The sequence below is a fragment of the Spermophilus citellus genome (assembly GCF_964194105.1).
Source record: "Spermophilus citellus genome assembly, chromosome: 1".
Taxonomy (NCBI): Eukaryota; Metazoa; Chordata; class Mammalia; order Rodentia; family Sciuridae; genus Spermophilus; species Spermophilus citellus.
The window spans coordinates 88,267,696-88,295,094 of NC_138182.1; the positions used below are offsets into that span (position 1 = coordinate 88,267,696).

Consider the following 27,399-nt stretch of genomic DNA (forward strand, 5'->3'; position numbering starts at 1 on the left):
AAAAATTTTGGAGAAAAGTGGAAAATTTTAGCTGGTCTTGGAAGGATTTTAAAAAAAAAAAACAGAAGTTTAAATGTTTCATGTAAATTCACCTAGTAGAACATACTTTTTATTACTGCTTTTAGTTATCACATTGGCATTGACATTTGTATTTAGAAAATACTTTAAACCAATTCTGTAATTTAATAATTAGTCTTTTTGTACATAATAGAACCCATTGTGTATGACTTGCTTACCCACTTTGCAAGGCTTTGGTAATTTTTAACTCATCCATATAAAGGTGATGTTGTCTGTGTAAGTCAGTGATGCTTCCAAACTGGTGGATTAGCTTTGACAGCTAAAGTCTGGTCTACAAGAATACTGTAACTTGATATGTATTTTTGTTGAAATTCTTTTTGTAAAAGAAAAAATTATTTACAATGTTATTTGAATGATTTATTGTAAATGCTGTGAATCTATATTTGTTGTTTTGTATCTGTATATTAAAATTAATTTCCCAAACTGGTCTTAGTAATTCATTTGAGTAGTAAAATAAGATGATGCTCTGTTTAAAAAGAAGAAAGAGGCCATGAATGCCAGGAGTCTGAGATGGGAAGACCCTTTTCTGTCCTCATTTCTTCTAGCAACAACTCATTAATCAATCAGATCAAACCTCTGGGGAGGTGTAAGAGAAAGAAGGCTCTGAGGGGAACCATGAGGGGCCACTTGACTGAAAAAGCCACAAACTAATGGAATCAGACTGATGTAAGCAGAATTGGAAATAGGAAGTCCTAGTTTGCTTTTGCTTTTTGGTTTGGGGAGCTGCACCCAAGGCCTCCCGCATGCTCTTCGCAAGCTGCTCTCCCAGCCTAGAAGTCCTGGTTTGTTGTAGCAGCTTTTTCAAGGGATAGAGTATGGGTGACCCAAATGTTCCCCCTTGCAACAGCTACAAGGCAAGATCCCTCCACTAGGAGGTGACCTGGGGTCCCAGGATAACCCTTTGAATGTGGGGTGGATACGAATTTCCTTATGTAATTAACAGCTCAGAAAAACCAAGTAAATAGCCCATTGTTTGCTGTGACTAATCAGAAAAGGGTTCCTAAGAAAGCTGCCAAGTGCTTCTTGCTGGTTGTTTACTCCTAGGTCCACCTACTTCAGAGTGAGCTGCTGGCCCCTCCTTGGGTTGGGCTGAGGGAAGGCTGTGGGTGGGTGGGAAGCAGGGTGGTCTACAATGGTACCATACATAGGAATGGAAATAATTGAAGGACAGGGGCATGAATTCACATGTATTAGCTGCCTGCTCTATGCACTGGGGGGCTGGAATGTGTGAATCTTCCGAAGGAGCTTGTGGGGTCAAAGGGGAGCACAAATAAGTGTGACAAAACAGCGGGAACTAAGCAACACCAGAGCTGCATAGCTGTTACTCAGCCATGACAGTGGAGTCCTCTTCCAAGGTGAGTATCTTGCGAGGGGCATCACACACTGGTGGGGGAAAGGGTGTGAGCTCCCCTGGGTTAACCATGTCAGGAGCAGAAATGGAGCTGAGACCATGGTTTCAGTGTGACCAGAATGGTAAGCTGAAGTTGGATGGCCAAGGCCCTGTGGCCCATGGTGGCACTTGTGATTTCCTAATGTGATCACACAGTTTAAGGGAGGTTGCAGCAAAGATGTCCTATATAGGAGCTGGCTGGGTTGCAGTGAAAAAGGGCAGATGTTAAACCAGAGGCAGAGGGATTTCATGGGAGACAGTTGCTCAGGCATAAGAACAAGGCAAGAGAGCAGGAGGTGGATGTGCAGGCTACTTGGTGGCCCTGGCGGATCTCATAGGAAAGATGGAAGGACTCTGGTCAAGCCTGATGTGATGAGTGAGTGGGAGTGCCATATACGGAGACTGAAGAGTGGCTTGGTAGTGGGACCGGGAGACTCGTCCTTGCATTGCTGACCATCTGGCTTATCCAGTCAGCAAATGTAGCATGGATCTCAGGAGAGAGGTCAGGCTGGAAATAGGTTGGGGAATGGAGGAATCAGAGCAGGGTGGTCCACACACAGCCCTGAAGTCTTGAGTGGCCAGAGGATCCCTTTGGCAGCTAGACATTGCTGTTTGGAGCCAACCACATGAAGGGACATCAAGTATCTGGGTGTAGCGGTTAAGAGATGAGTATAAGCCGTGGGGTGGCCAAGAAGCCAAGTCCAGGTGATATATACCTGCAAATCCAGTTCCATCCCCTGGGACCTTATGTTGGTTTGCTGTACTGATAAGGAATGGAATCATTGGAGAGGAGGGTTGGGATGTTGCGAGCCCCTATAAAGTGAGGCTTGTCCTCACTGGCATACGTCCCCCAATGTGGCCTCTGCATTCAAGCCTCCTGCACCTCCCAGAAACAGACTTGGGGAATTTTGTCCTCCTGAAACTGTTTTAGATAAATGTTAATGGGAAGACTTAGGAAAAATGAAGAGTCAAACGGCAAGACATTGAAGAAACGGTCACACCATGTTTTTCTCAGCTGCAGGTAGAGAAGTGTGTATAAAGGCAATGGACTCTGAATCCTTAGCTACCCAAAGACCTAACAGCAAAAGGAATTACAAAGAAATTTGACCATAGTAGTCCTGGTTCAGGATCCAGCTGAGACCTGGTCACTGTTAACAGTCTTAATTCTTGTCCTGTTGATTCACAATGGACCTTAGGTCCACTGAGAAGTTGCTTAGGAAAAGCCTGAACACCATTTTAAGGAAAGAAACCTGCCATGGAGATTCCTTCCTTTGGATTCCATGTGGAGGAACACCTTGTTTTATTAAAATGGTGGGAGGAGGGAGTTTTCTACACTAGTGAGTGCTAGTAGCTAAAGCTACCTAACTCAAGACTTGCCCTGAATTTTGAAGCTCTTCCAAGACATCTTGTGCCTTCCTCCATCCCCTCCCCTTCCTGCTATTTTGCAGTTATGTCCACTAGGGAATTGTATGGCAGGAAGATGTGATTTTCTTTAGTTTGCCCTGGATTCCTGATTTGCACAGCACCTAGGTCTAGCCCGCAGCCCTAGGGTTCAGGTAAGCACATGGGGAGGGGATTTCTTCACCTTCAGGTTAAGGCTTCTGGTCCTAAAACAGCTGTTGTAATGTCAGTGAGAGTTAATCTGGCCTCATTTGCAAAATAGATGTCTTACAGAGTTTTGGATAGTAGGAAGGGGAATGGGATGTTTCAAAATTCATTCTTAAGACGGTAAATAAGGGCTGGGGCTATAACTCAGTGGCAGAGCACTTGCCTAGGACGTATGAGGTACTGGGTTCAATCCTTAGCACCACATAAAAATAAATAAAGCCATTATGACCACCTACAACTACCAAAAAAAAATTTTTTTAAAGAGAGTAAATAGGAGAGAAAAGCAGATCTTGAAAAATTTTTAGAACTCTGCAAACCAGCTGAGAGGAAAGAGAAAAACCATATAATAATGTTCATAAAAATAACTGACCTTTCAGGAGAGCTTTCTAGAGAAGCTTGCAGGCTAATTAACACAAATATTAATGTGTACATTTTTTATATTTATGGCTATGCTAGTGTAGTAAATATTCTCAATATATGTTGAAGAGGAAATATAAAATGTACAATGCACAGAACACATGGAAGAAAATATAGTCAACAGAGGCAACTTTGAGATATTTAGATTCTTGGGCTGCTAAATGTGGGAGGGATGTCGGGGTGTTAGTTCAGCTCTCACATTTTATGCACAAGGAGGCTGAGATTCTGGAAGCAGGGGCTTGGAAATCCAGTAAAAACCACTCAGCTGGTTTCTGGCAGATGTGTATTAAGTCAGCCTTTGGGGAGAATAGGATTTTTCTTTTTAAAGTGTAAAAGAGTAGTATTTATTCAAGTGAGAAGAAAAGAGACAGAGCTCCCAAAAGGCAAGTGGGGGCCCAAAAGAGGCTTCCCAGAAGTAAGAATCTTGAAGAGTGAAAACCCTTAACTTTGGCTGTGAATCAGAGAAAATTAATCAGGAGGGCCACTGGATAACCCTGTGTCAAGAGACTCAAGAGTGAGAGAGAAATATAGGTGATAGGAGAAAAGACTCAAAAGTAAGACATTAAGTCAGAACCTACTTTATTTGGGACTAAAAACAAGTAATCCCCAGTCCCTTGCAGTCTGTGTCCCTTTGCCCCTTCCATGTCAGAATACCAGGTCCAGATCACAGCATTCAGCAGGTGGCTGCACTATGGCTTGATGCTTTCAAATTGCTCACCTTCATCAGGCAGTGACTGTGCCTCAGGGTCTGTGTGCCATGTGTCCTCAGCCACTCTGAGCCTTGGGCTGACTATGGGTGTACACAAGCCCTCCTCACTTCTGATGAGAGGCCAGACCTTGGGCAGCTGACACTTTGCCTTAGTCAGCATGTGGGCTTAGTTGTCAAAGATGGGTTATAAGTGCAAGACTCATGCATGGAATCTAGGATTCTTCCTATGCCTAAACTGTTGCCCTCCTTGAGGAGCCCACCATGGCCCACCACCCTGTGTGCACCCATCACAGGAAAAGGAAAAGAACCCAAGGAATGACACACCCCTTCCCTTTCTGTAGTCCACAATTGCACACATCATTTTGCCATTCCCATTGGCCAGAATTTGGTTTCATGGTCAAATCCAGGCTGCAAGGGAGGCTGGGAAGTGCAGTCTATTGGGGGCAGCCAGGAGCCCAGCTGAAATTGCTATTGCCTGGGAGAAAGTGAGAGGGATGTTGGAGATAGCCAGCGATCTCCACCCAAAGACTGACAGAGCTCCGATTTAACACCCAGACCCCTCCTGAAGGGTTGAAGGGTGGTGGAGACACAGTTGGAACTAAGATAATATTTAATTCATTCACTCATTCTACAAATATTTGATGGTGGGGTATCAAAAATAATGAAGTGAAAAGATGGAGTTACTACCTTCAAAAAGTATTAAACTTGATTGGTGGTTACTAATTGGTAACCACCTAGGTGAAGTATGGAGAGCACGTGAGGTGTGGGGGTGCAGCAAGAGAAGAGAGAGAGTGTGAAGCTGCTCACAGGGAAAGATCAGAGACTTAGAAGGGGTCCTATCCCCAGTGCCTTCTGGAGAAAGACCAGACAGGAGTTCAAAGCTGAGGGTGATCACTGAGGTTGAACTAATGAAGCTGAGCATTCAACCCATAGTTTTGTGAGAGGCACAGATGCCATTTTTTTTCAAAATAACATTAATAAAATTTCAGGTATATATACTTCTTTGTATGCAAACCCTCAATGTTCTACATCAAAGCGCAAGCCCTCATCTAAATTTTATTATACTACCACAACTTTTTTTATTGGTTATTTGGGAGCAAAGTGTGTTCAATTAAAAATATCCATTGAAAATTGTCTGTGTGCTAAGCACAGAGCATAAGCAAGTTAGATGTTTTCTGCCTTAGTCAGCATGTGGGCTTGGTTTTCACCAACTATGCAAAACTCAAAAGAATTATAGAAGGACAAATATTTACTTTTACGTTAATTCTTCTCTAGCTGGTAAACAAAATGGAGTTTTTCTCACTTGACACCTTCATGATCTTGTGATCTTTTCTGCACTGGAGTGATAGAACATACCAGAACCTATGGAACACTGTGAAGACAATTCTAACAGGGAAGTTTATAACTATGAGTGGAATAACTTGTAATGCACAAACTCCCAACAAAGCCTGGTTACTGGAATTAAGATTTAACTCCTATCATCAGTCACTTCTGAGTTACACAAAAGATGCAGGTGCAGGTTATTCATGGATTTGGCTCCAAGGAAACACAAGTCAGTTTCCAGAAATGCCATAAGTTTGTGACTTCGAAGGGAAACATCTGTATTTCCTTTTCCAAAAAATACTCAGCCTTAGGCTGGGCCTCGTGATCCTTAGAGACTTCCACAAGATAGCGGTATAGTCTTTTGTTTGGCAGAAGCTAGTTATTTTGAATGACTGAATCTAAGCATCTTTATTTAAAAAATACTTACCTAGAAATATATGTGTAGTGCTATAAAAAGTTTTTAAACAGGAAAATATCCCATAACCCCACCATTTCTAGAAAAAATGTTTACCTTTAGTTTAAATAAAAATATTTACCTTTAGTTTACCAATATGCATTTATTGGTTTATTCCATTCTACATCACCTTCTGTTTTTACATGTTATTTAGTGTGCACCTTTTAACCATTGCAGATAAGGCTTTGGTCATCTCTGTGTTTGGCACACAAATCTTGGGTCATGATGAAGAATTTTAGAGATGGGTTACTGGGTCACAGATAGGAGTGTCTTTTGCTTTTTACCTTTCCAAAAGGTTGGGCAGATCTACATTGCTGTCAGCAGCACATGAAGATCTGAGTTATGACCAGCTGCACTAACCTATGTGTTCATTTTGCTTTAAGTCCTAAAATACCTACCATGATAATATTTGTTTCATTTGATAAGTATTTGTTTCAAGTTTAATACTGGGTATTGAAAATATAACAATGTGGGAAATCCTGTCAGGTGGGGAGCCAGAATTTTAATCCTACAGTTACATTTTACATCAAATGTAAAACCCCTACCATGATAGGTACCATTGAAGAGAGGCACATGAAACTATATGCACTTTCCTGTGGAGGTTGGATTTTGTCAGGAGGTCCCATGAATTTGAGTATCCATCCACATTCCTGCAGGCGCTTATATAGTCTGTTCCCTTTGTTTGGAACACTCTTCCAAGTTATCTCTTCCTCCCTTGTTCACAATTCAGCCACTTGAGGTTTCTTTGTCTTTGCTCCTGATGAGGTTCGAAAGCAATCAAAGATCTGGGGCGGAGAGGGGGGGACACCATTTATACAGAAAAGGACTTGAAAATGCACTTCTCCCAGATTGTGTGACCTTTTGTGTGTGTGTGCATGCATGCGCACATACACACATATGCACGTGAGCAGATCCTTCATGGATCTACATTCAAAGAATATATTTAATCATAGAAGGACTACTTGGAATGCTTTACTTTTTTCCTTTTTCTTTTTTTCTTTGAGACAGGATCTCACTAAAGTGCTTAGTGAAAAACCTCACTAAATTGCTAAAGTTGGCCTCAAACTGGGATCCTCTTGCCTCAGACTCCTCAGTTGTTGGGATTATAGGCATGATCCATTGTGTCCACCTAATTTTTTAATTTAGTATGTTATTGTGGTAAAATATATGTTAACATAAAATTTATCACTTTTAACCATTTTAAGTGCACAATTTAGTGGTATTAAACCATGTGGCATTATCATACAACCATCACCTCATCCATCTATAGAACTTTTTCATCTTTTCAAAGTGAAACTCTGTACCCATTAGATACAAGTTCCTGATTCCCCTTAATTTCCCCAATCCCTGGAAACCCCTGCCCTACTTTCTCTATGTGCTTTACTAATTTAGATGCCTCCTAGGAGTGGCTCATACAGAAATTTGTTTGGCTAGCTTGTTTTTGCATAGCATAATATTCTCAAGATTCATCCATGTTGTAGCGTGGGTCAGAATTCCCTTCCTATTTAAGACTGAACATTATTTCATTGCAAGCACATACCACCTTTTGTGTGTCCATCTACCCACTGATGGGCATGATGGGTTTTCCCACTTTTTGGCTATTACAAACAATGGTATTCTAAACATGAGTTCTCAGTTCAAATCTCTGTTTTCAATTTATTCAGAAATATTCCCAGAAGTGAAATTACTGGATCAGATAGATGGTAATTCTACGATGGCTTTATTGTTTATAATGTGCTTTTTTCATGTACATTATGATCAAGTTTGGTCTTTTCATCAGCCCTGTGAGTAAGCATTCTTCTCTGGCTCCAGGAAGTGGTTTTATAGATTGGATACAAAATGTCCCTCAGAGGTCACGTGTTGAAGGTCTGGTCCCCAATGCAGTGATGGTCAGAGGTGGGGCTTTCAGGAAGTGAATTGGATCACGAGGACTTTGATTTCATCAGTGGATAAATCCACTGGTGTACTCTTAGCTGATGGCATTGTTAGGAGGTAGTAGAAACTTCAGGAGGTGGGGCCTGATTGGAGGAGTAGGTCATGGGGGGGGAGTGGTGCGGGCATGCCCTGGAAAGGTATTTCTTATCCATGGCCCCTTTCTCTGTCTCTCCTTCCTGGTTACCTTGAGGTGAGCATGGCCTTCTGTCATGTTTCTGCCTTGCCACAGCAGTGAAGCCAGGTTCCCTTGGACTGAGGACTCTGAAACCATGAGTCAAACAAACCTTTCTTCGTTAAGTTGGTTTTCTCAGGTATTTTGTCACAGTGACAAAATTGAAAAGATAAATAAAAGAGTATCCTGATCTCAAACTTGGCTTCCTCATTTATCATCACCATTAAGAATGATCCTAATTACTTGTGTTACCTCCTAAAGACAATGTTTTCCTGATTGCAACCACTGTGGTCAGCTCCCAGGTTTCTACTCTCATCTGCCCTGACCATACTGTCCCTCGTTTGAGTAAGGATGGGCCCATTTCCCACTGCAAAGGAGCAGAGTCTGTGTTCATAGCACCAGTGACAAAGGTTTCTCCTTTTCTCTTTCTGTTTCTGTCTTCTAGCTCAGACTCTGTCATCTGGACCATGAGGATCTGGTGGTTCCTGCTTGCCATGGGAGTCTATACAGGGAGCATAAGCTCACAGGACACATGCAGGCAAGGGCATCCTGGCATCCCAGGGAATCCTGGTCACAATGGCCTGCCTGGGAGAGATGGAAGAGATGGAGCAAAGGGTGAAAAGGGGAATGCAGGTACTCACCACCTGGTGGCTTTCTGCTGCCCTCCATTGATGCCGTCAACCCCTTATCACATCTGTTTATTCTCTGTGTGGTTTCCCAGTCACCCACTGAACCCTCATCATCACATGTCAAACACTTACCAAGAGTCCTCTCATATCAGATTCTGTGCTGGGTGCTGGAATGGAGTGAGGACTAGGCTGACATGACCCTGCCCTCATGGGCTTCTCATCCACTGGGGATAGTGTTTGTTAGCCATTGTCTCTGATATTATAGGACATATTCAGGAGTATACAATGTCATCAATCTTCCTGCCTTAGCAACGCTTATGACACATCTTCAGTAACATGAGGCCAATAGAGAGGGCTGATGGCTAAATACAACAGTCCCATATTATTCAAGGAAGTTATGTTCCAAGACCTCCAACAGGTTTTAGCCAATGAGTGGCTAAAACCATAGATAGTACAGAATATTACATATACTATGGTTTTTTCTATGCAGATATACTTATGAAAAAGTTTAATCTATAAGTTAGGCACAGTAAGACATTAATAATAGCTGATGATAAAATATAACATTTGTAACACTATACTGTAATAAAATTGCCAGCATCACTACTCTTGCCCTTAGAGGACATAAAATAAGGGTTACTTAAATACAAGAACTGTGATCCTGAGGACAGTCAATCTGATAACTTAGATGGCCACTAAGTGACTAATAGGCAGGAAGCATCCACAGGGTAGAAAAAGGGATGATTCACATTCTGACCAGGATAGAGTGGGATAATGTGAGAATTCATCCTGCTACTCAATATGGCATTCAATTTAAAGCTACACATTGCTTATTTTTATATGGAGGCCTGACAGTTTATTGAGTGGGCGGGATGAAGCTGAAGTTTACCAGGAGGCAACTTTATTCCTTTCCAACCACCACCATGCAAATATACTCTGTGAAGTCTTCTCTTGGATAATATCTCTGGAAAATCCATGCTGTTTTAGTCACATTTAGTCATTAGACCTGTCTCATTTCTGGGTAGCAGAAAGTCCAGTACAAGTTAATAGGAACACTTAAGTCTTAATGAACCCAATTATTTTACCCTCCCAATGGGACCACAATAGTGTGTTTGTTTTATTTTTTAACATATGGGGTTTAAATTTTTATTTTAAAATATTTTACATACACAAAAGAGATGGATGATACATAAGAAGGAATAAGGTAAAACATACAACCAATACCAAGTTTCTTTCTTCCCTATTGAATCTCTTGCATTTTTCTTCAGTTGTATCCATTCTTTCTAGTTTTACATGTTTCTTAGAAGTATATATGTTTTATATATTTTCCATATATATATATATATATTGCATATAACGTTATTTCTTAGAAAAATATTTAATCATATTGCTCACACTAACAATTCACATATTCTTTATCTTTTCCTTTTAAATTGTTTGTATGCTTTATAATGAATGCATGTTTAGTACATGACCTGTTCACAATTCAGATGCACATAAATGTGCATTGGTGAGGTCCACATTCATGTTTTGTTATTTGAGGTTGTGTGATTAAGAAAGCTTAGCGGTCACTGCTGGAGAGATTGCAAGAATTGAGAATTAAGCAGGGAAACAAAAGAGAAAGACTTATGGCTGGGGAGGGAGAAGAGGAGAACAGGAAAGGAATTAATGTAAGGATGATTCCCACTTGGAGGTCCTACAGTACCCAGGGCTGGCTTGGGAACATTGGCTCTGAGCTGCTTGGAGTCCCTCAGTGACCACAATTATGAACATCAGTGTCTCCAGCCACACATTTCTTTCTCAACCTTCTTTGCTGCTCATGTGTGGTACATCTTACAAGTGGGTGCTTGGGAAGTGCCCTGATTCAATATAACTCATTCATCTAACACAGATAAGAGGCCCAGATGCTCACTCATGCCTGCCTCTCTCCACCCCAGGAGGGAGTGCCCACTGGGGGTAGACACCCCCAGCACTCTCCTCCACACACCACCCATGGAGGCCAGTGGCCAGAAAAATCAGATTTGGAATTTCAACTCTTCTGTTTTCTTCTTTTCCACCTAGGAGAACCAGGACATCCCGGTGGCCCAGGGAAGGATGGAATGAGCGGGGAGAAAGGAGAACGAGGTCAGAGCGGGCTTCCTATTAACCATGCTCTAATGTGGAACTAACACGATTTCACCATAGCTATTATGTGCTTGCTACTATGGATGAGTCCTTTTATGGCTCTGAGGATGTCCCAACAACGGAGGCCATTCAGTTCTTGCTCTCCAGAAGCCCACGATGAGCACAGGGATCCGCAAGCTTTTTGTGTAAAAGGCCAGATAATAAATATTTTCAGCTCTGCATCGTGTCTACTAAACTGTACCATTGTCGTGAAAAGCAGCCACAGATGCCACATAAATAAGTGTGGCTGTGTTTCAGTGAAGCTGTGTGTATAAAGACTGAAATTTGAGCCTCATAATCTTCACATATGACAGAATATTATATTTGACAATTTAAACCCGTAAACCATGCTTAGCTTGTGGGCTGTTACAAAAACATAAAGGCAGGTTTGGCCAATGGCAGACAGTCTGATGAACCCTGACTTACTGGATAAGCACCAAGGAAGAAGAATTTGGACTCAGTGCATCTGGCCCCACTGCATGGAGAGGGTGGCCCTGGAATTGGGATGAATGCTGGCAGTTGGCAACCGATGGAGAGAAAGATGGTTCTCTGTATCTTGTTCTAAGTGCTTCTCATGTATTGAATCAGTGGCTTCAAGAGCCCTGTGAACTTGGAAGCATTACTGTCCTGATTTCAGAGATGAGAACAGAGGTGTAGGAGGTTTACTCATTGGCCTGACATCCCATGAGCACAAGGGATGGAGAGAGAATGGAGTCCTGGCATTGACCTCTCCAGAATCCATGCTTGCAACCACGATGTTCCATTTGGGGCGGAAGCAACTCAGAAGCACCAAGTATCTATAGAATAAAGAAAACCATAATACAACTGGTAGAATGAGCAGGCTGGGGCTGGACATTAGAGATGGATGAATGCCATACTCGAGACTTTACTTTGTGTCACAAGAAATTTCTTAGGGGGCATCACTTCACTAGGTCTGAGCAACTGTTAACTAGTATCCTGAATCAATCTGCTGTTTGCAGTGCTGCCCTGCTCTGAAGAGTGTTTCTCTTAATGTTTGGCCTTGTTTCATGGTCAACATGGTGGACTTAGATGGTAAAGGGTTATCGTTTCTCGTTTAGGAGACAGGAGTCAAAAGGTGTTTTGTGTATGAGAGTGTACATGCATGTATGTGTGCACACATGCCTGTAATTTGGGAGTTAATTAATTTCTAAACCCTGATCAGATACTGAACCTCAGCACTACTCTATCTCAATTAAATGTTCAATAACAGAAAAGCCAAAGTTGTTCACGAGGGAATATTTAACAGACCATTTCTTTTTTCTCTTCCTCTATTCAGGAGCAGATGGAAAAGTTGAAGCAAAAGGCATCAAAGGTGACCAAGGCTCCAGAGGATCCCCAGGGAAGCATGGGCCAAAGGGATCTGTTGGACCCATGGGAGAGAAAGGGCTCCAAGGAGAGACTGGCCCTCAGGGGCAGAAGGGGGATAAAGGTGAGGTGGGTCCCACGGGTCCAGAAGGTCTAACGGGCAATGAAGGACCTTTGGGCCCCACTGGCTTACCTGGCCCTGTAGGTCCTATTGGCAAGCCGGGTCCCAGGGGAGAAGCTGGACCTACGGGACCCCAGGGTGAGCCAGGAGTTCGGGGAGTAAGAGGCTGGAAAGGGGATCGAGGAGAAAAAGGAAAAATGGGTGAGACTCCAGTCTTGCCAAAGAGTGCTTTCACTGTGGGTCTCACAGTGCTGAGCAAGTTTCCTCCTTCCGATGTACCCATTAAATTTGACAAGATCTTTTATAACGAATTCAACCATTATAATGTGGCTACGGGGAAATTCACTTGCCACGTTGCTGGGGTCTATTACTTCACCTACCACATCACTGTTTTCTCCCGGAATGTGCAGGTATCTTTGGTCAAAAATGGGGTAAAAATACTGCATACCAAGGATGGTTATATGAGTTCTGAGGACCAGGCCTCCAGTGGTGTGGTCCTGGAGCTGAAGCTTGGGGATGAGGTGTGGATGCAGGTGACAGGAGGAGAGAGGTTCAATGGCTTGTTTGCAGATGAGGACGATGACACAACGTTCACAGGCTTCCTTCTCTTCAGCAGCTCGTGACACAGAAGACCGTACATCTGCATCACCATTGGTCAGAATTAGCTTTTATAATTCCTAAGATTATTATAATCATCTTTAAAAGGTGCAAATGGGAAAAATCACTTGTAAAAATGGTTCTGTGTCACTTACAATATTCCAAAGAGTAAATTTTAAAATAGTTACCCTGGTTTTTTTTTTTGTTGTTGTTGTTGTTTGTTTTTGCAGTACTAGGGATCAAACTCAAGGCCTTGTGGATACAAAGCAAGCAATTCACTCCTGAGATACATCTCCAGCCCCTGTTTATTATAATTTATTTACTGTTTTTCATCATTCCCATGATTGGGGGAACCCCTCGAATGTTTCTGATAGGAAGAGTACTGCTACCACTCGGAGTTCTAAGGAGATGTATGATGATTTAGTGCTCATCTATGCTTCTCAGGACATCAGTGAGAAAGAAAAGTAAGCTCTGTGGTAGGGCACTTGCCTGGCATGTGTGAGCCCTTGGTTCCATCCCCAGTATAACACACACAAAAAATGCTTGTTCCACTTAGTGCTGATCAGAGCTTTAGGCTGATGACAATGAAATCCCAGAAGGCTGCAGATACTTTGCTTACTTTCTAACTTAGGTTTTCAATGCTACTCAATCCAACTTTAATGTCCACATCCCAGGAGAGCTAAGGCAGTGGAATAGCTTATGGAGAGGCCAAGGAAGTCATCAGAGATGGGATATGAGGCAGAAGGTTTACTCAGAAATGCTTATGGAGGAGATCTGGCGGTGATGGGCTTGACAGATCCTTTGCCAGAAAGACCAGTGGCAACAGGCTGGACAGGTGCACCTCTATTTCACATGGGGCTTCCTCTACTTTGCCAGGAAATAGCACCTCCTATCTCTCACAAGACTTTGTCCAGGGACATCCTCTGGGACAAGCACTGCCCTCTCACAGTACTGTGATCTTCACTGGTGACCACAGGGGGAGGGGTTTTTATAAGTTAGGCTACAGAAGCAGTGACATTATTAATTGGCTTCGTTTGCACTATTCCTTGTATTCCCAGCATCCCAAGGAGCAGCTGTCCTGGTGTGCAACAAAGCAGCTTTCTACAGATAACACTAACTTTCCCTAATTCCCCTCATACATAAAAGAAAGCCAGAGGACACTGGAAATGTTTACCTGGACATTCTGGCCAGAACTTGCTCTTATTGTTCCCTTGATTAAGCTTTTTGGGAATGGAAAGGGAAATATAGGGACATGATGTCCTCTTTTTCCTCTAAGGATAACATACCAGAGTCAATTGTCCTGACTCTGTATTCATTTTCTAGGACTGCTACAACCAAGAACCACAAATTGGTGGTTAAAAAAAAAAACCCAGAAATGTATGCTTTCAGAGCTCTGGAGGCCATATGTTCAAGGCCATATGTCAGCAGGCCAGGCTCCTTCTGAATATTTGAGGGAAGGTCCTTCTTTGGTGTGACCAGCTTCTGGTAGCCCATGGCAGCATTTGGCTTGTGGCAGCATCACTCCAATCTCTATCCCCACTTCATATGGTTGTCTTCTTTCTGTATGTGCATGTGTCCAAAATTCCCTCTTCTTGCATATTGCCTTAGGGTCTGCTTTAACCCAGTATGACCCATCTTAACCCGTTTATATCTGTAAAGACCCTATTTCCATATAAGGTCACATTTGCCACTATCATGGATTAGGATTTCAACATATCATTTTCGTGAGATACAATTCAATTCATTAACAGTATGCTCTCTGCCTCCCCCACAAACTAGCTGCCCTTCCCATATACAGAAAATATCCCCCATCCTAATATCCCCCAAAGTTTCAACAATTTCATCATCAACTGTTTGTTAAGTCCAAAATCTCACCATCAAGTCATTTAAATCAGTTATAGGAGAGGGGTAGTCTGTGATTTATCCTGGGGAAAAATATTCCTCCATCAGTAAAACCTATGAAATCAGACAAGTTATCTTCTTTCCCAATATAATGATGGTCTAGGTATGGAATAGACATTCTCATTTCAAAAGGTAAAAAGAGGAAGGAGAAAGAGCTTGCAGGTTCCAAGGTAGTCCAAAACCGTAGAAAAATTCCATTAGGCCTTTTCACTATTCAACTTCTAAAGATATTTTTTTCATTGCTGGGGATTGAACCTAACCAGGACCTTGCACTCTAACACTGAGCTATCTCCCCATGCCTAGTTTCAAAGGTTTATGCAAGAGAAAAAAAAAGTTACTGGTTGTGGACACCAGTTACAGGGGTAGAGGAACAGGAGAGGGGTAAGTTTATTAAGAGAGTAGGTTAAAGGGAAACTTGTCCCTCAGGCCTGTAGTGGACACTTGTTTAGACGGGTCCCATCTATTTCCCCATCTTCAAGTAGAGGCACCCTACTGTCCGTATCCTAATGTGGAAAAGTCTTTCAGATGGTGTAAACTCTACACTGCTTGTTGGACATGGGATACAGGACTGGTTAAACAGAATAGTACCTCCTGACCATGGTAACAGTTGCAAGATGGCACTTGATCTGATCAGAACCAATGATGTTCAATCTGCAACTTAGCTGGGCTTGCTAACCACGGACGTGCTCTTCTTTAGTTGAAATTAGAAGGGGGAGGTTGAAGGCTTGAAGCTCCTGGCAGCTTCTTACTAATCTGTAGAGCCTAAGAATGAAGCCAAACAGCTAGACATAATCTAGTTGCTGTGGTTTAAATGGGTCGCTCAAATTTTTTGTGTTGGAAACTTTAACTCCATATTCATATGTTGATGGTATTTGGAGGAGGGGCCTTTGAGAGTTGATTGTAATTATTATGAGGTCATGAGGGTGGTGTCCCTATGATGGTATTAGTGGCTTTCTAAGAAGAGGAAGAGAGACCTGAACTGGCACTCTTGCTCTTCCTTGCCATGTGATGCTCTCCACCATGTTTTGGTACAGCAAAAAGGCTCTCCCAAGATGCTGGTGCCATGCTCCATGGACGTTCCAGTCTTTGGAACTGTAAGACATAAACCTCTTTATTAATAAATGACCGGTCTCAGTCACTTGTAAGCAACAGAATATGTAGTAAGAGATCAGTTCTGATGGCATTGTTTGGGCCTCTAAATCCAGTTGTGCCTAAAGGCAGAGCCATCCTTGGGCTATTTTGTTGGGTGAGCCAACAAATTTTCTTTGCTTAAACCAATTTCATGCAGGTGTTGTCATTTCTATCACTTTCTTCTAAAAGAATATTAAGTGGTCCCTAGTCCAAGGATAGGGGAAGCATGATCATAGTGGGAAAAGCCCAAGACTGAGAGTTGATATATATGAATTGCTGATTCAGCCAGGTTAAGGGATTTGAATTAGATGAGCTATTTAGCTTTTCTGTGCCCCTGATTTTTATTGAGCAATGAAAGCCAAACTGAAAAATTTCACAGGGTCCCAATTCTAGTCTAAAATTCTGCAATTAATTACATATACTTAAGTCAACTTGATATACTTTTCTATACTGAGAATTTAAACTGTATGTAATTATAATATTTGCCTAAGCAAAAAAAGACTATTGGCAACCTTTGAGTTTGAAAGAATCACTCTTGGCATGAGTTTTTTAGTCCTTTACATGATCTTACTGTAAGTACTGCTCCTCAAACCAAAAATAAGACCTTTTGGATGATGTTTCACCAGGGTTACCAGGTGGTGACAGTTAATTATGCACATAACATTCACAATTAATGTGTTGATTGTAACTTGTGTGTGGTTCTAGGGTAGCTTCTAATCTCTGGGGTAAATACTTAAGCTTGGTCTTTTGCTTTTCGGTCATGAGCCACCAAGTACTCCCACCATGACATCCTGTCTTACCACAGCATAAAAACTAAGGGTCTGCCTAGTCAAGGACTGGAACCTCAAAACCTATGAACCAAAATAAAATTTTCTCCTTGTGTTAAAACAAAAGGACTCATGTTTAAGCTATGGAATTTTCTACACCACAACATGGGACATGCCATTTGACAGAATGTGCCATTTGAGATTGGGATTGTCCTAGAAACCACAGGATTTACAGGTGTTCTATCTATATTCAACCATCAACACAGTTTAGGTGGTATGTTTGTTCCCTAGGGATGAGGGATTTTTCTGAATTATCACTATAAGCAAGCTGCACTGCTATGGATAAAATATTTTAAAATTACAGTTGGCCTTACATATCTGTGGGTTTACAACTCCAGATAAAACAAACCACAGATCAAAAAATTTGGAAAAACAATTTTGTCTGCAGTAAACATGTACAATTTTTTTATTACGATTCCTTAGACAATACAGTATAACTATTTTCATAACATGTATATTGTATTAGGTATCTTCAGTAATCTAGACATGATTTAAACTCTATAAGGGGATGTATGTAGATTTTATGCATATCCTATGCCATTTTATATAAAGGACTGGAGCATCCTCAGAGTTTGGGTCTTGGAACTGATGTTCCATGGATAACAAGATATGAATGTATTTGGTGACTATGCAAAATGTTAGAAGTATACAGACATAGAAATAATGTCTTTTATAGATTTTTTTTATTTTCTTTTATTTACATTTCCTGTGGAACAGAAGGAGGATATGGTAAGGCAAGTGAGGGAGACAGAGTGTGAAATTTAAGTAGGCATTGCTCTCAGTCCTAGTCTAGCATGTGCATGGCCCCTAGAGTGGATGCCTCCTTAAATTCCCACAAGACACCTCTTATTGCAGAATGACTAACTATAGTCATTTTTTGAGCATGAATGTCCTTATTTTTTGGCAGCTTTGCATTTTTTCAGTTGCAACAATCCAGGCTGTTTTTCCCGAGTACAAATTCTGGTTTTGCTATGGTCCCAATGGTAGGAATACTTGCACCAATTCTCATCTAACTTAGGAACAAAATTTACAGACTGACATATGCATAAAGGAAAAAAAACTTTTATGACTAGCACATAGGAAAGATGTTCTTATGATATTCTTTTTTTTGTGGGACAAACATAGAAGACATGATGTAAAACATGTTCTAAAGGACTTCAAAAGATAAAGTAGACTTGGGGGAGTATAATCTGTCATTTGCAATTATTTTTCACTGGTTGTCTGTGAATCTGGAATGCAGTTTTAACTAACTCTGTCAGGCTGTCTGAGACAAAAGACACCTTGTTAACTTAGCACCAGTCATTATCCACTGAGGGAGCATGTAAGCTTAAGTGTTTACACTATAAATGGTGGGTACCCTTGCATAAAACCCATCCTGGGCTAAAAATGTGTCAGATCTGAAACACATTTTTCACTAAGATGATAAAATAAACATTTTTGACTAATATATTCTCTTTCTTTTAAATGATACATTTGCCACCACTTTGTAAGGGGCTGGTTGCTCCTCTAAGGACATAAGAGCTGGCTGCCACAAGGAAACATGAGCCACTAAGAACTGATCAACTACTGATAGTGATATTGATCAACATGGAGTTAGAAATTTGGTGATTTTTAAATAACTTTAAATCTTTGATTTAAAAAAGCAGAAAATGAAATCACAACTGAGCATATATAAACAATGAAATAAAGAATTTATAATTTTTAGGAATTCTATAGGAATGGTATTTTAAACCCAATTTCAGTTGTTATTTATCATCTCTATCATTATCAATTGGGATTTTTCTTCCTACCAGGATAAAGTGAAAATTCCATTTTGAGGGGCTGGGTATGTAGCTCAAGTGGTAGTGCGCTCACCAGGTATGCTCAAGGCACTGGGTTTGATCCTCAACACCACATAAAAAATAAAATAAAGATATTGTGTCCACCTAAAACTAAAAAAAAAATTAAAAAAAAGAAAATTGATTTTGAACCAAAAATTTGAGGGGGGAAGGGTGAGAAATTGTCTACAGATTGTATGCACTTGGCTTTCACTCTGGTTTTCTGGAACTTTGGAGAAGGTTTCTGGACTGCTCAAACCCAACAGATAATGTGAAAATGAGCAGAGCTTTACCCTAGGACATAATATTCAGGATGAGATAAAGCTCTGAAGATACTTCAGTGAAGAACTTTTTTTAAAAAAAATGTGACAGTAAGCCAGGTATTTTGGTGCGCACTGTAATCCCAGAGATTTTGGAGGCTGACACAGAGGATGGAAAGTTTGATTCTTTCATTAGTTCACAGAAGACTCAATGCCCTCCCCATTTAGACACTGATTTATAAGAACCAGGCAGTATCTGGCTGCTGCATAAAGCTGCAGACTCATTCAGATGAGGAGCGCACAAGCTTGTCTTAGCAGGCTTTCCCTCCTGTCTGCTTTCCTGGGTCATCTTCTCATCCCACTCCCAATCCAGCAAGCTTTACTTCTGAAGAAGGGTCAATTCTCAAAGGGCTGGTCTTGTGTTGATTCCTCATTCTGCAGCCTATTCCACTGACAGACCAGAGAGGCAGGCCTTCTCTGGGCACTGTGATTCAGGGCTTGTCCAGGCACATCTGAGACCTCCTTTTGGTAGGCCAGGCCCCTTTTCATAACCCCCTTTCTACCCACTGATTCCCCATCACTTATCCATATTAGTTTCTCAAGGTTAAAAACACTTCCCTGTTAAACCCCCTTCCTTTCCTCCCTCCATACCCCTGTAAAGTAGACAATGAACCTAATACATGTTCCTTTCTGCAGATGGGAACACAGAAGCTTAATAAGGTTAAGCTTTGGTCTTGGACAAGAACTTGGACCTTGAATCCAAATCTAGTGTGGCTGCCATTCGTTTAGAGGGGGCTAGGGCTGTCCGAAGAGTTTCCCATGTTTTCCCAAACTAGCACCATCATTCTTCCATTTCAATTCCTAAGATCAGAATTTCCTATGGCCTTCCATCCCACAGCCCCACCTCTTTTCCTTTCTGTACAGTTGCTTGAAGTTTAGGGAGATTCTAATTGATATTGTAATTCATTATAATTTTACGAGTCAAAATAGATTAGTCACGAATAGTTAATTCACTCAATTGCACACAATAACACTCACGTGTAGTCTTAAACTATCTGTGAGAAGGGAGACAAGACTGGCCAGACTGATTCGACTGCGTGCTATCTCCTGTGGATTCTTCCACAGGTTTTGGCAGTGAGTCATCCTGGAGAAGTAATCAAGAACTCACCTTGCTGCGACCTGTGTATTCCCTTCTTGCTCCTGGAAAAATTCAAATATAAAGATTCTTCGGCCTGGTTCAAGTCACCCAAGGCGGGATAAGTCCTATCTGTTCCTTACTTCAGACACACGGGGGCGCACGACCGCAGCGGCTGCGGAGAAGGAAGCGGGGCGACGCTCTTGCGAGGACGTACTCACGTCCTGAAGGCCTTTCGGCTTGATCCGGAAGCTAGGGCGTAGCCTGGTGCGGCGTGGGCCGCTGCCTTGGAAACGAGGAGTCGTGCGCTCCCCGCTGGAGCTGCGGCGCCCTAGCTACGGCCCTGGTCTGGGGGAAGAGGTTACTGAGAGTGCACGATGCTGTGTGCCCGAAGACTGGGCAGCCTAGCAGCCGGACTGGCGGCTCTGCGGCCGGGGCGAGCCGCTCGGGGCAGTCTCGGAGCCGGGATTCAGGCTCGAAGGGTCAGCACCAGCTGGTCCCCGGTGGGCGCCGCATTCAATGTCAAACCGCAGGGCCGCCGCCTGGACTTGTTCAGCGAGCGCCGGGTGAGCGGCATGGGAGGGGGCTCCCCAAGTCCGCATGACCAGCGGCGTTCCGGACTAGGTCATTCGGGTCTTGGAGGAACTGGATAGCAAAACGTTGCACTGTGGGGTGTCTTTTGCCCTCTTGGTAACCTTGCTTGCTACCTCTTTGAGGGTCCTATTTAAAGGAGGATTGGCGGGGCAGTCTTTAGTGGCCCCGCGTCTGCGTGAGCAGCCTGTTACCAATGAATTTAAAATAGTTGGTTCTGGCAGTAGCAGTGAATTTGGTCTGCCGGTCCCGCTCTCTCCCCATACTCAGCCCCACCCCTGCTCAAGTTTGGTTTTGCTTCTAACCTACGGTAGTGCCTTATGAGGCCTTGCCCCGTAAGTTCACAGGTGATATCAGGTTGCCGTTTTGCAGGGTCACACTTGTTTTCGGCCGCTTAAATTGTAATCCCATTGACCCCTAACTTCCATTACCCATTCCTTTATTATTTTAAAGCTGTGTTCTTATATATATATTCCTTTAAAACACAGAACTCCGTTGAGACGAACCTGATTTCTAGAGTTCTGTGGTTAGAGTTGATCACATTGATTTACCCTAGGAAGTCATTAAACTGGGTGGTTTTGGTTCTTATTTCTGTCTCCATTCTGCCTATCATGGTGTCTGACATTCAGCAGGCACTCCTGAATGAATGAATAAATGAATGAACGAACAAACCAATAAACGAATGAAAAGTCAAAGAAAGTCAAGCTTGAAAAGGACTTGTTTGATTCCTGTTTTACTTTGCATGTATAGATTTTGTTCATTTAGGTTAAGGATCAGTTTTGTTTTTGCCTTTCAAAATTTCTTCGTTGTACTATTGCCTTCCTTATAAAGAGGAATCTAGGATATGTTTGCAGTGAACTTACTTGTATGTTTGTTTCTGTCTTGTCCCCTTCATTAACTTATTCTTTTTGCATGATATTTCATATGGGTACATAATGTTGGTATTAGTTGGTTTGAGGAGAACTACCTATAATTACTGAATAGAAAGATGGAAGGATAAGCTTCGTTTTGAATGGATAATATATATAGCTAGTTTTAGCTTTTTTTCTTTTGTGCATTATGTACTGATAGCATATTTTCTTTTGTCTCAAAAAAAAGTTTGTGTAGTTTTTATGATTACCTTGTCAGGTATTCCAAGATTTAGAATTCTTGAGAGCAATCTGGAAGATTGTACAGGAAAGCTTATTCTTTAATCAAATTAAATCACTGTAAATAATTAAATTTTTTTTGGTTCCCATTCTACTCTGCCTCCAAATGTATTTTATTCGTTTTCTTCCATTTTTTTTCATATTCTTGAAGAGAGTTTAACAACTTCATTCATCTCTTTTTGTGCAAACAGTGGGCTGTATCAGACTTGTAAGTTTTACAGTTGGTGTTTCCAAAAAATCTCCATGATATTAATCTATAAAGTTAAGCATCTGCTCCATTTGCTTGTTTCCTTCACTGAGTTCCCCTATGTGTTAGACATGCTATTGGGCATCTCATTAAAAAATGAAGGTCAGAGTTCCTGTCTCTAGGAGCTCATCTTCTCAGAAGAGAAGACTTTCAGATATATAAATTGCAGTAAATTGGAAAAAATGTGGACTTTGCAGATGTAAAGAACAGGTACAAGTTCTGGCTTTCCCACCATCAATGAGTGGTCTCAGCATGTTTTTGCTAACCTAAAACATAAAAGGATAGTCATACTTCCTGCTCTAGGATTATGTGATTTAGATGAGAGACCCTACATAAAGTACATGGCACACTTCATGACATGTAATCGATGCATACTAACTGTTTGTTTTTTTCCCCTCCCTTCCTGAGGGTGTTAACTAGAATGTTTGAACTGGTATAAGAGAGTGGTCATTCCCAATAGATTAGTGATTTTTGTCTTTTTAAAATACTGAAATGTCTTTGGAAAGTATAAATTTTGCTGCTAGTTTTAGTTTGTGATTTAGTTTAATGTGTTCATTAAGTTTTTCTGAATATTTACGTGCTTTATAATTAATTCATCCTCCCTATTTTATAATTGTAGAATAATTGATATTCTGTACTGAGACCTTACTCTATGCTAGGTATGATCATAAATACTTTACATATGCTTTGTAATTCAGCATCCATATGCCTATTGTGAGAATAGGTACTGTCATCCTCATTGCACCTGATGAAGACATTGAAGCCTAGGATAAGAAATAACTTAGTCAAAGTTACAAGCTAATAATGATTATCACTAACATCAAGTAAGTGCTTTCAGTGTGCCAGGCACTGTTATAGTGTTGTTTACAAGAATTATTTTGTTTAATTGTCCTGATCTGAAGCTACAGTGGTGACAGAACTGAATTGAACCCATATCATTCTATTTTTGTTTTTTATGAAAATTGAAGAAAAGTTAAATACTTAACATCTTCAGTCTAATCTTTGTGGAGTGACACAGGTAATGTGATGTGATAGCCACAGTGACAGGTATCATGATATACCAATGAAAACCAGGATTCCTTAGTTAATACAAACCAATCATAACTTTGGTTTAAACTATACTTATTGTTTGGATTTAAGGGTCTTTTTGGAGTTCCTGAGCTCAATGCACCAGAGGGGTTTTATATTGCACAAGAAGAAGCCTTGAGAAAGACAGAGTTGCTGGTGGAGCGCGCATGTTAGTCTACCCCTCCTGGGCCCCAGACTGTGCTCATCTTTGACGAGCTCTCTGATGCTTTGTGTAGAGTGGCTGACTTGGTAAGACACTTTGTCTAAGACTTGAGACTATCTCTTTTTCAAATGATTAACATTTAAATAAAGTTTGTCCTTTGTTTTTTTAAGATTAATATTAGACTAAGCTTAAAAATGCCTGAAATTATTTGAGAGCTGTTGGGTATAAGTCATGTTGAAGTATGACAATGGGAATGGGGAAAATATATAGGAAAGGTGATATTTATAACTAATTTACTATGTATATATGTAATAAAATATTCATGTAATATGTAATAAAAGAATGATTACTAATACAGCAAAGATTTTTTTTTTAACAAAGGTCCCTTATTCATGAAAGCTTCTATCAAAATTCTAATGGAATTTTTTTTGTACATTTATAACATAAGTCCCCTTTTTCATAAGAGGAATAAAAATTTTTTATAAACCTTTCAGTATTGCCTTTTCTGATGTCAAACCAATTATTTTTAATTACATTTTAAAATTGAAATAGAATTACAACTAGATCTTTTCATCAACTGAGAAACTCAGTGCTGAGAAAAGTGTGATTTTCTCTCAGCCCCAAAACGTCAGATCTTGTTTAGTGAAGGTGATTAGTGGTACACATAATCTAAATTTATGATCATTCATGATTCAGTCTACGTGATATTTAACTATATACCTCTTTCCTCACATTCACTCAATGCTGAGCCGAATACTATACTATGAATACAGTTATGAACACAACAGACACAATCTCTGGCTAAATGGAGCTTATATTCTGGTGTTTCCTTGTTTTTAGATCTTACTAGGTAGACAGTAGGCCCAGGTGATAGCTTTACCTGGATAGCTTTACCTCTCAGCATATCTCCACCCACCTCTCATCCTTACCGATGGCAACCACTAATCTGTTCTCCATCCCTATAGTCTTGCCTTCTCTAGAATGGCATGTAAATGGAACCCAGTATACCTTTTGAGACTATCTTCTTTCACTCAGCATACTTCCTCATTTTTGGGTTATTTTTCTTTTTTAGAAAATTTCTTTCCTCCTCTGCATTTGAATTGAGCAGTAACACATTTCAGATGATTATACACCACTATAATAGTCAGTTTTAAGAAAATTGATAAATTATCATATTTTAAAGGATCTTCCTCAGGAATGAAAATTTGGGGCTCTGAGTAGTCAGTTCTCAGTTCAGTTATACTGGGTTTTCTTCATCTCCCTCTGGTATGTGCATAGGACATGTTTCTTTGATGCTGGAGAAGCTGTGGAGATGCACTGCCAGAGGAGCCTTATCCATCTAATTGTTTCATTGAAATCTGAAAAGGAAAATGTATGTTACAGATTTTACTTATATATCGTCAAAGGTTGGCTTTGGTAGTCAGAATCCTGGAATTCACTGTTTATTTTTTGTCAGAGTCTCCATCTTAATTAAGCCATGTTCTAGAATTTTACTCTACATTTTTGTTTTTGCTTTTTACTAAAAGATTTTGAAACTTCTGCCCTATATCTTGTCCTGTCTTGAATTTAAAAAAATATTTGTAATGTATAATAGTACCTCATTTTAAAAACTTTTAAAATCTAGAACATGATTTATATGCATAAATCTTGGTCAAATAATTCAAAGAATGTTTTTCCTTTTTAAATTTTTAAGATGTTATTACTTATATGATCAATATCATTGTAGTAAGGCAATAGTTTTATAAATTCTCAGCAAATGGTCATTTTGTTATTCTTTTTTTAAAACAGTTTTTATGTAATAGAATTATTTTCCTCAACACCATTATAAATAGACTTTTAAAATGTGTGCTAGAGTTTTGATTTTTAACATTGTAACTTCTGCAACATGTAGATTTTTGATTTATAAAATATGTTGTAAATTTTACATAGCTTGTTTTTCAAGTGCTTTAGTATAAAATATTATTTTATTGTTCCCTGTTGTTATAAAAGATGTATCAAACAATGGATTTGAATGTTTCTGCATTAAAGGTTATTTGATAATAAAATTAGGAAATTTTACTTTGTGGTGATTTTATTTCATGTTAGAGCCATGCACGTCATTTTGGAGAATAAAGAAAGTATGTAATATTTTGTAGTTTCCCTGCATTTCATTTTCTATTGCAATGATTGTAGTTATCATGAAAACTCAAATCTAGTTTTACATGATTTCATTTTTTAAAAAAATTTGTGCTCATTTTAACTCTAGTGATTAACATAGCAGCAGCAGTTGTCATTGCATGCCATATTGAATGGGGTCAGGAATTCATATTTTACTAAAAGAGCTATGAAGAGAATGTGTCTTTGTTTTCTGCACAAAGCCTAGAATGTGGTTGTTGGTTTTAAGATTATACTATGTGTTGAATATTTTAAAAAGCACCTCTCAGTTATTCTCTGGGGCCAGGTTAACACATGAGAACCATATTGCAAACAGTTTTAGTTACAAAGTTTTAGCATATTTGAAACCAGGGTCTGTTCTTTTGAACTATAGGACTAGGAAGAATTTGTTTGGTGTTCATTTGAGAGAAAAACTTCACTAAAATCAAGTTCATAGAAATATTTTCTTTGGAATGAAACAAACTTGGTTCCAGGGAATAACAGAATTAATAAATGTCTAGAAAGAAGCTGCTTTGCCATTCTAGTTGAGGGAAAATTCAGTAATGGAAATGCACAGTTCGAGCCAAATGGCACATTTTAAAACAGGTTTTCATTTTCACTCTCAGATCTTGGAAGCCAGCGATCTGTCACATTCGCTTTTGGTTTTGTCTTTTTTCCTTTATTAGGCTGATTTTGTGAAAATTGCACACCCTGAGCCAGCATTCAGAGAGGCTGCGGAAGAAACCTGTAGAAGTATTGGCACCATGGTAGAAAAGTATGTGCTGTCTTCTCCACTCCAGTGCTGGGAGACAGGGTTTCATGGATTTGCGCTTCAGGCAATTTTGTGCAGAGTGCTTGTCTGGGTTCTACAGGGTGGGAAGTGGTGTGTGAGTGTGTGACCACTGGGCAACTGTCCAGAGGGTTGGAGAAAGGGAGGGCTCTGGGAGCAGGTTCACCTCCCAGCCAGTGACTTTGGCTAGTTACTTATCTCCCCTCAGTTCCTTTCCTTTTCTGTAAATGGGATAATGAAGTCAATCCTTCCTTTTAGGCTTGCTGTGAGGATTGGATAACATAAATGTAAGTGCTTATAAGGTGTCAGGTACATAGCAAACACCCAGTAACTTTCATCATCATTATTGTTTATTTATGTTAAATAAGGGCATTTTAGTATCTTAGTGGCAAATTGGAGTTCCTAGATCATCACATGATTAAATTGCTGTTGCATAAATGGCTAGGGGCCCTAGGGTGAGAAGCCAAAATTACATATACACAGTGCCCTTGCAGTCCTGTTGAATTGGGATTAGGAGGGCCTTAAGGGGACTGTAAAACTTTGTGGGAGGGCTGAGGCAGGCTGAAAGCTGAGGCTATGATGAAGTGAGTTTTTAAAAAGTGATTTTGAGGTAAATTGAAATGTTTTTAAGCCATTTACGAGCACTCTAAAGTGCTTGTTAAAATAACTTAAATGTGGACAGTGCTATATTCCAAAGCACTTAGGTGCAAGATACCATGTCAGATGTGTATAAAGCTAAGCTTGCCTGACATGAATTTACTTAGGACAGGAAAACAGGGCCCAGGCAGCATTGTTAACACTGTTTCATAAAGCAAAAGTTGGGGGTTGAGGTACTTTCTCCATTGAGATGAAAGTTGGATGGTAGACTCTTTCCTCCTGAGCTTTGGCTAACAGCAGGCTGGCTACATGGGCAGTGGTTTATTAGTATGAGGATTATACTCAGGTTCACACATGATCTCACTTAATCCTTAAAATAACCTAAGATCTAAATAATTTGCGCAAGGTCACAGACCAGTAGTAGGGACAGATCTGCATCTGGATGTGGCAGTAAAGCTTAGGTCCTATGCTTTCCTTTCCTATGGGTCTGCCTCTCCCACCCAGGTGAATACAGGAAGTTTAGGTTCAGAGTGCTGAGTTCAGGACTGGAAAACCTGTCCATTAAGCCTCCTGCCAGTCCTCACTCCTTTCCTCTTATTAAAAAAGAGATAGGCTTGGGTATTTCTCTTCTTCTTTTCTATGCTTTTTGGGCCTAACTACTGACTATG

At 40.5% G+C, this 27,399-nt stretch overlaps 1 protein-coding gene and 1 pseudogene across 3 annotated transcripts in view; both read left to right on the plus strand.

Annotated features, from left to right (window-relative positions):
- Positions 1 to 1,175: 1,175 nt before the first annotated feature.
- Positions 1,176 to 12,976, plus strand: LOC308657334 (complement C1q and tumor necrosis factor-related protein 9A). Of its 2 annotated transcripts, XM_081308915.1 has the most exons (5): positions 1,176 to 1,433; positions 2,917 to 3,024; positions 8,532 to 8,719; positions 10,777 to 10,839; positions 12,176 to 12,976. In XM_081308915.1, exons 3-5 carry the CDS (start codon positions 8,554 to 8,556, stop codon positions 12,946 to 12,948), a joined length of 1,002 nt encoding a protein of 333 aa, XP_081165041.1. In that variant the 5' UTR covers positions 1,176 to 1,433; positions 2,917 to 3,024; positions 8,532 to 8,553; the 3' UTR covers positions 12,949 to 12,976. The 2 variants fall into 2 exon arrangements, with proteins under 2 accessions (XP_081165041.1, XP_081165040.1); XM_081308914.1 differs by lacking the exon at positions 2,917 to 3,024 and having other exon boundaries at positions 1,177 to 1,433; positions 12,176 to 12,975.
- A 7,227-nt stretch (positions 12,977 to 20,203) lies between these two features.
- Positions 20,204 to 27,399, plus strand: part of LOC308642419 (mitochondrial intermediate peptidase-like) — a 51,042-nt pseudogene continuing 43,846 nt past the window's right edge. Inside the window, exons 1-3 of the transcript XR_014024368.1 lie at positions 20,204 to 20,560; positions 23,121 to 23,297; positions 26,031 to 26,119. The product of XR_014024368.1 is annotated as a mitochondrial intermediate peptidase-like (transcript). The remainder of the gene's footprint in view (positions 20,561 to 23,120; positions 23,298 to 26,030; positions 26,120 to 27,399) is intronic.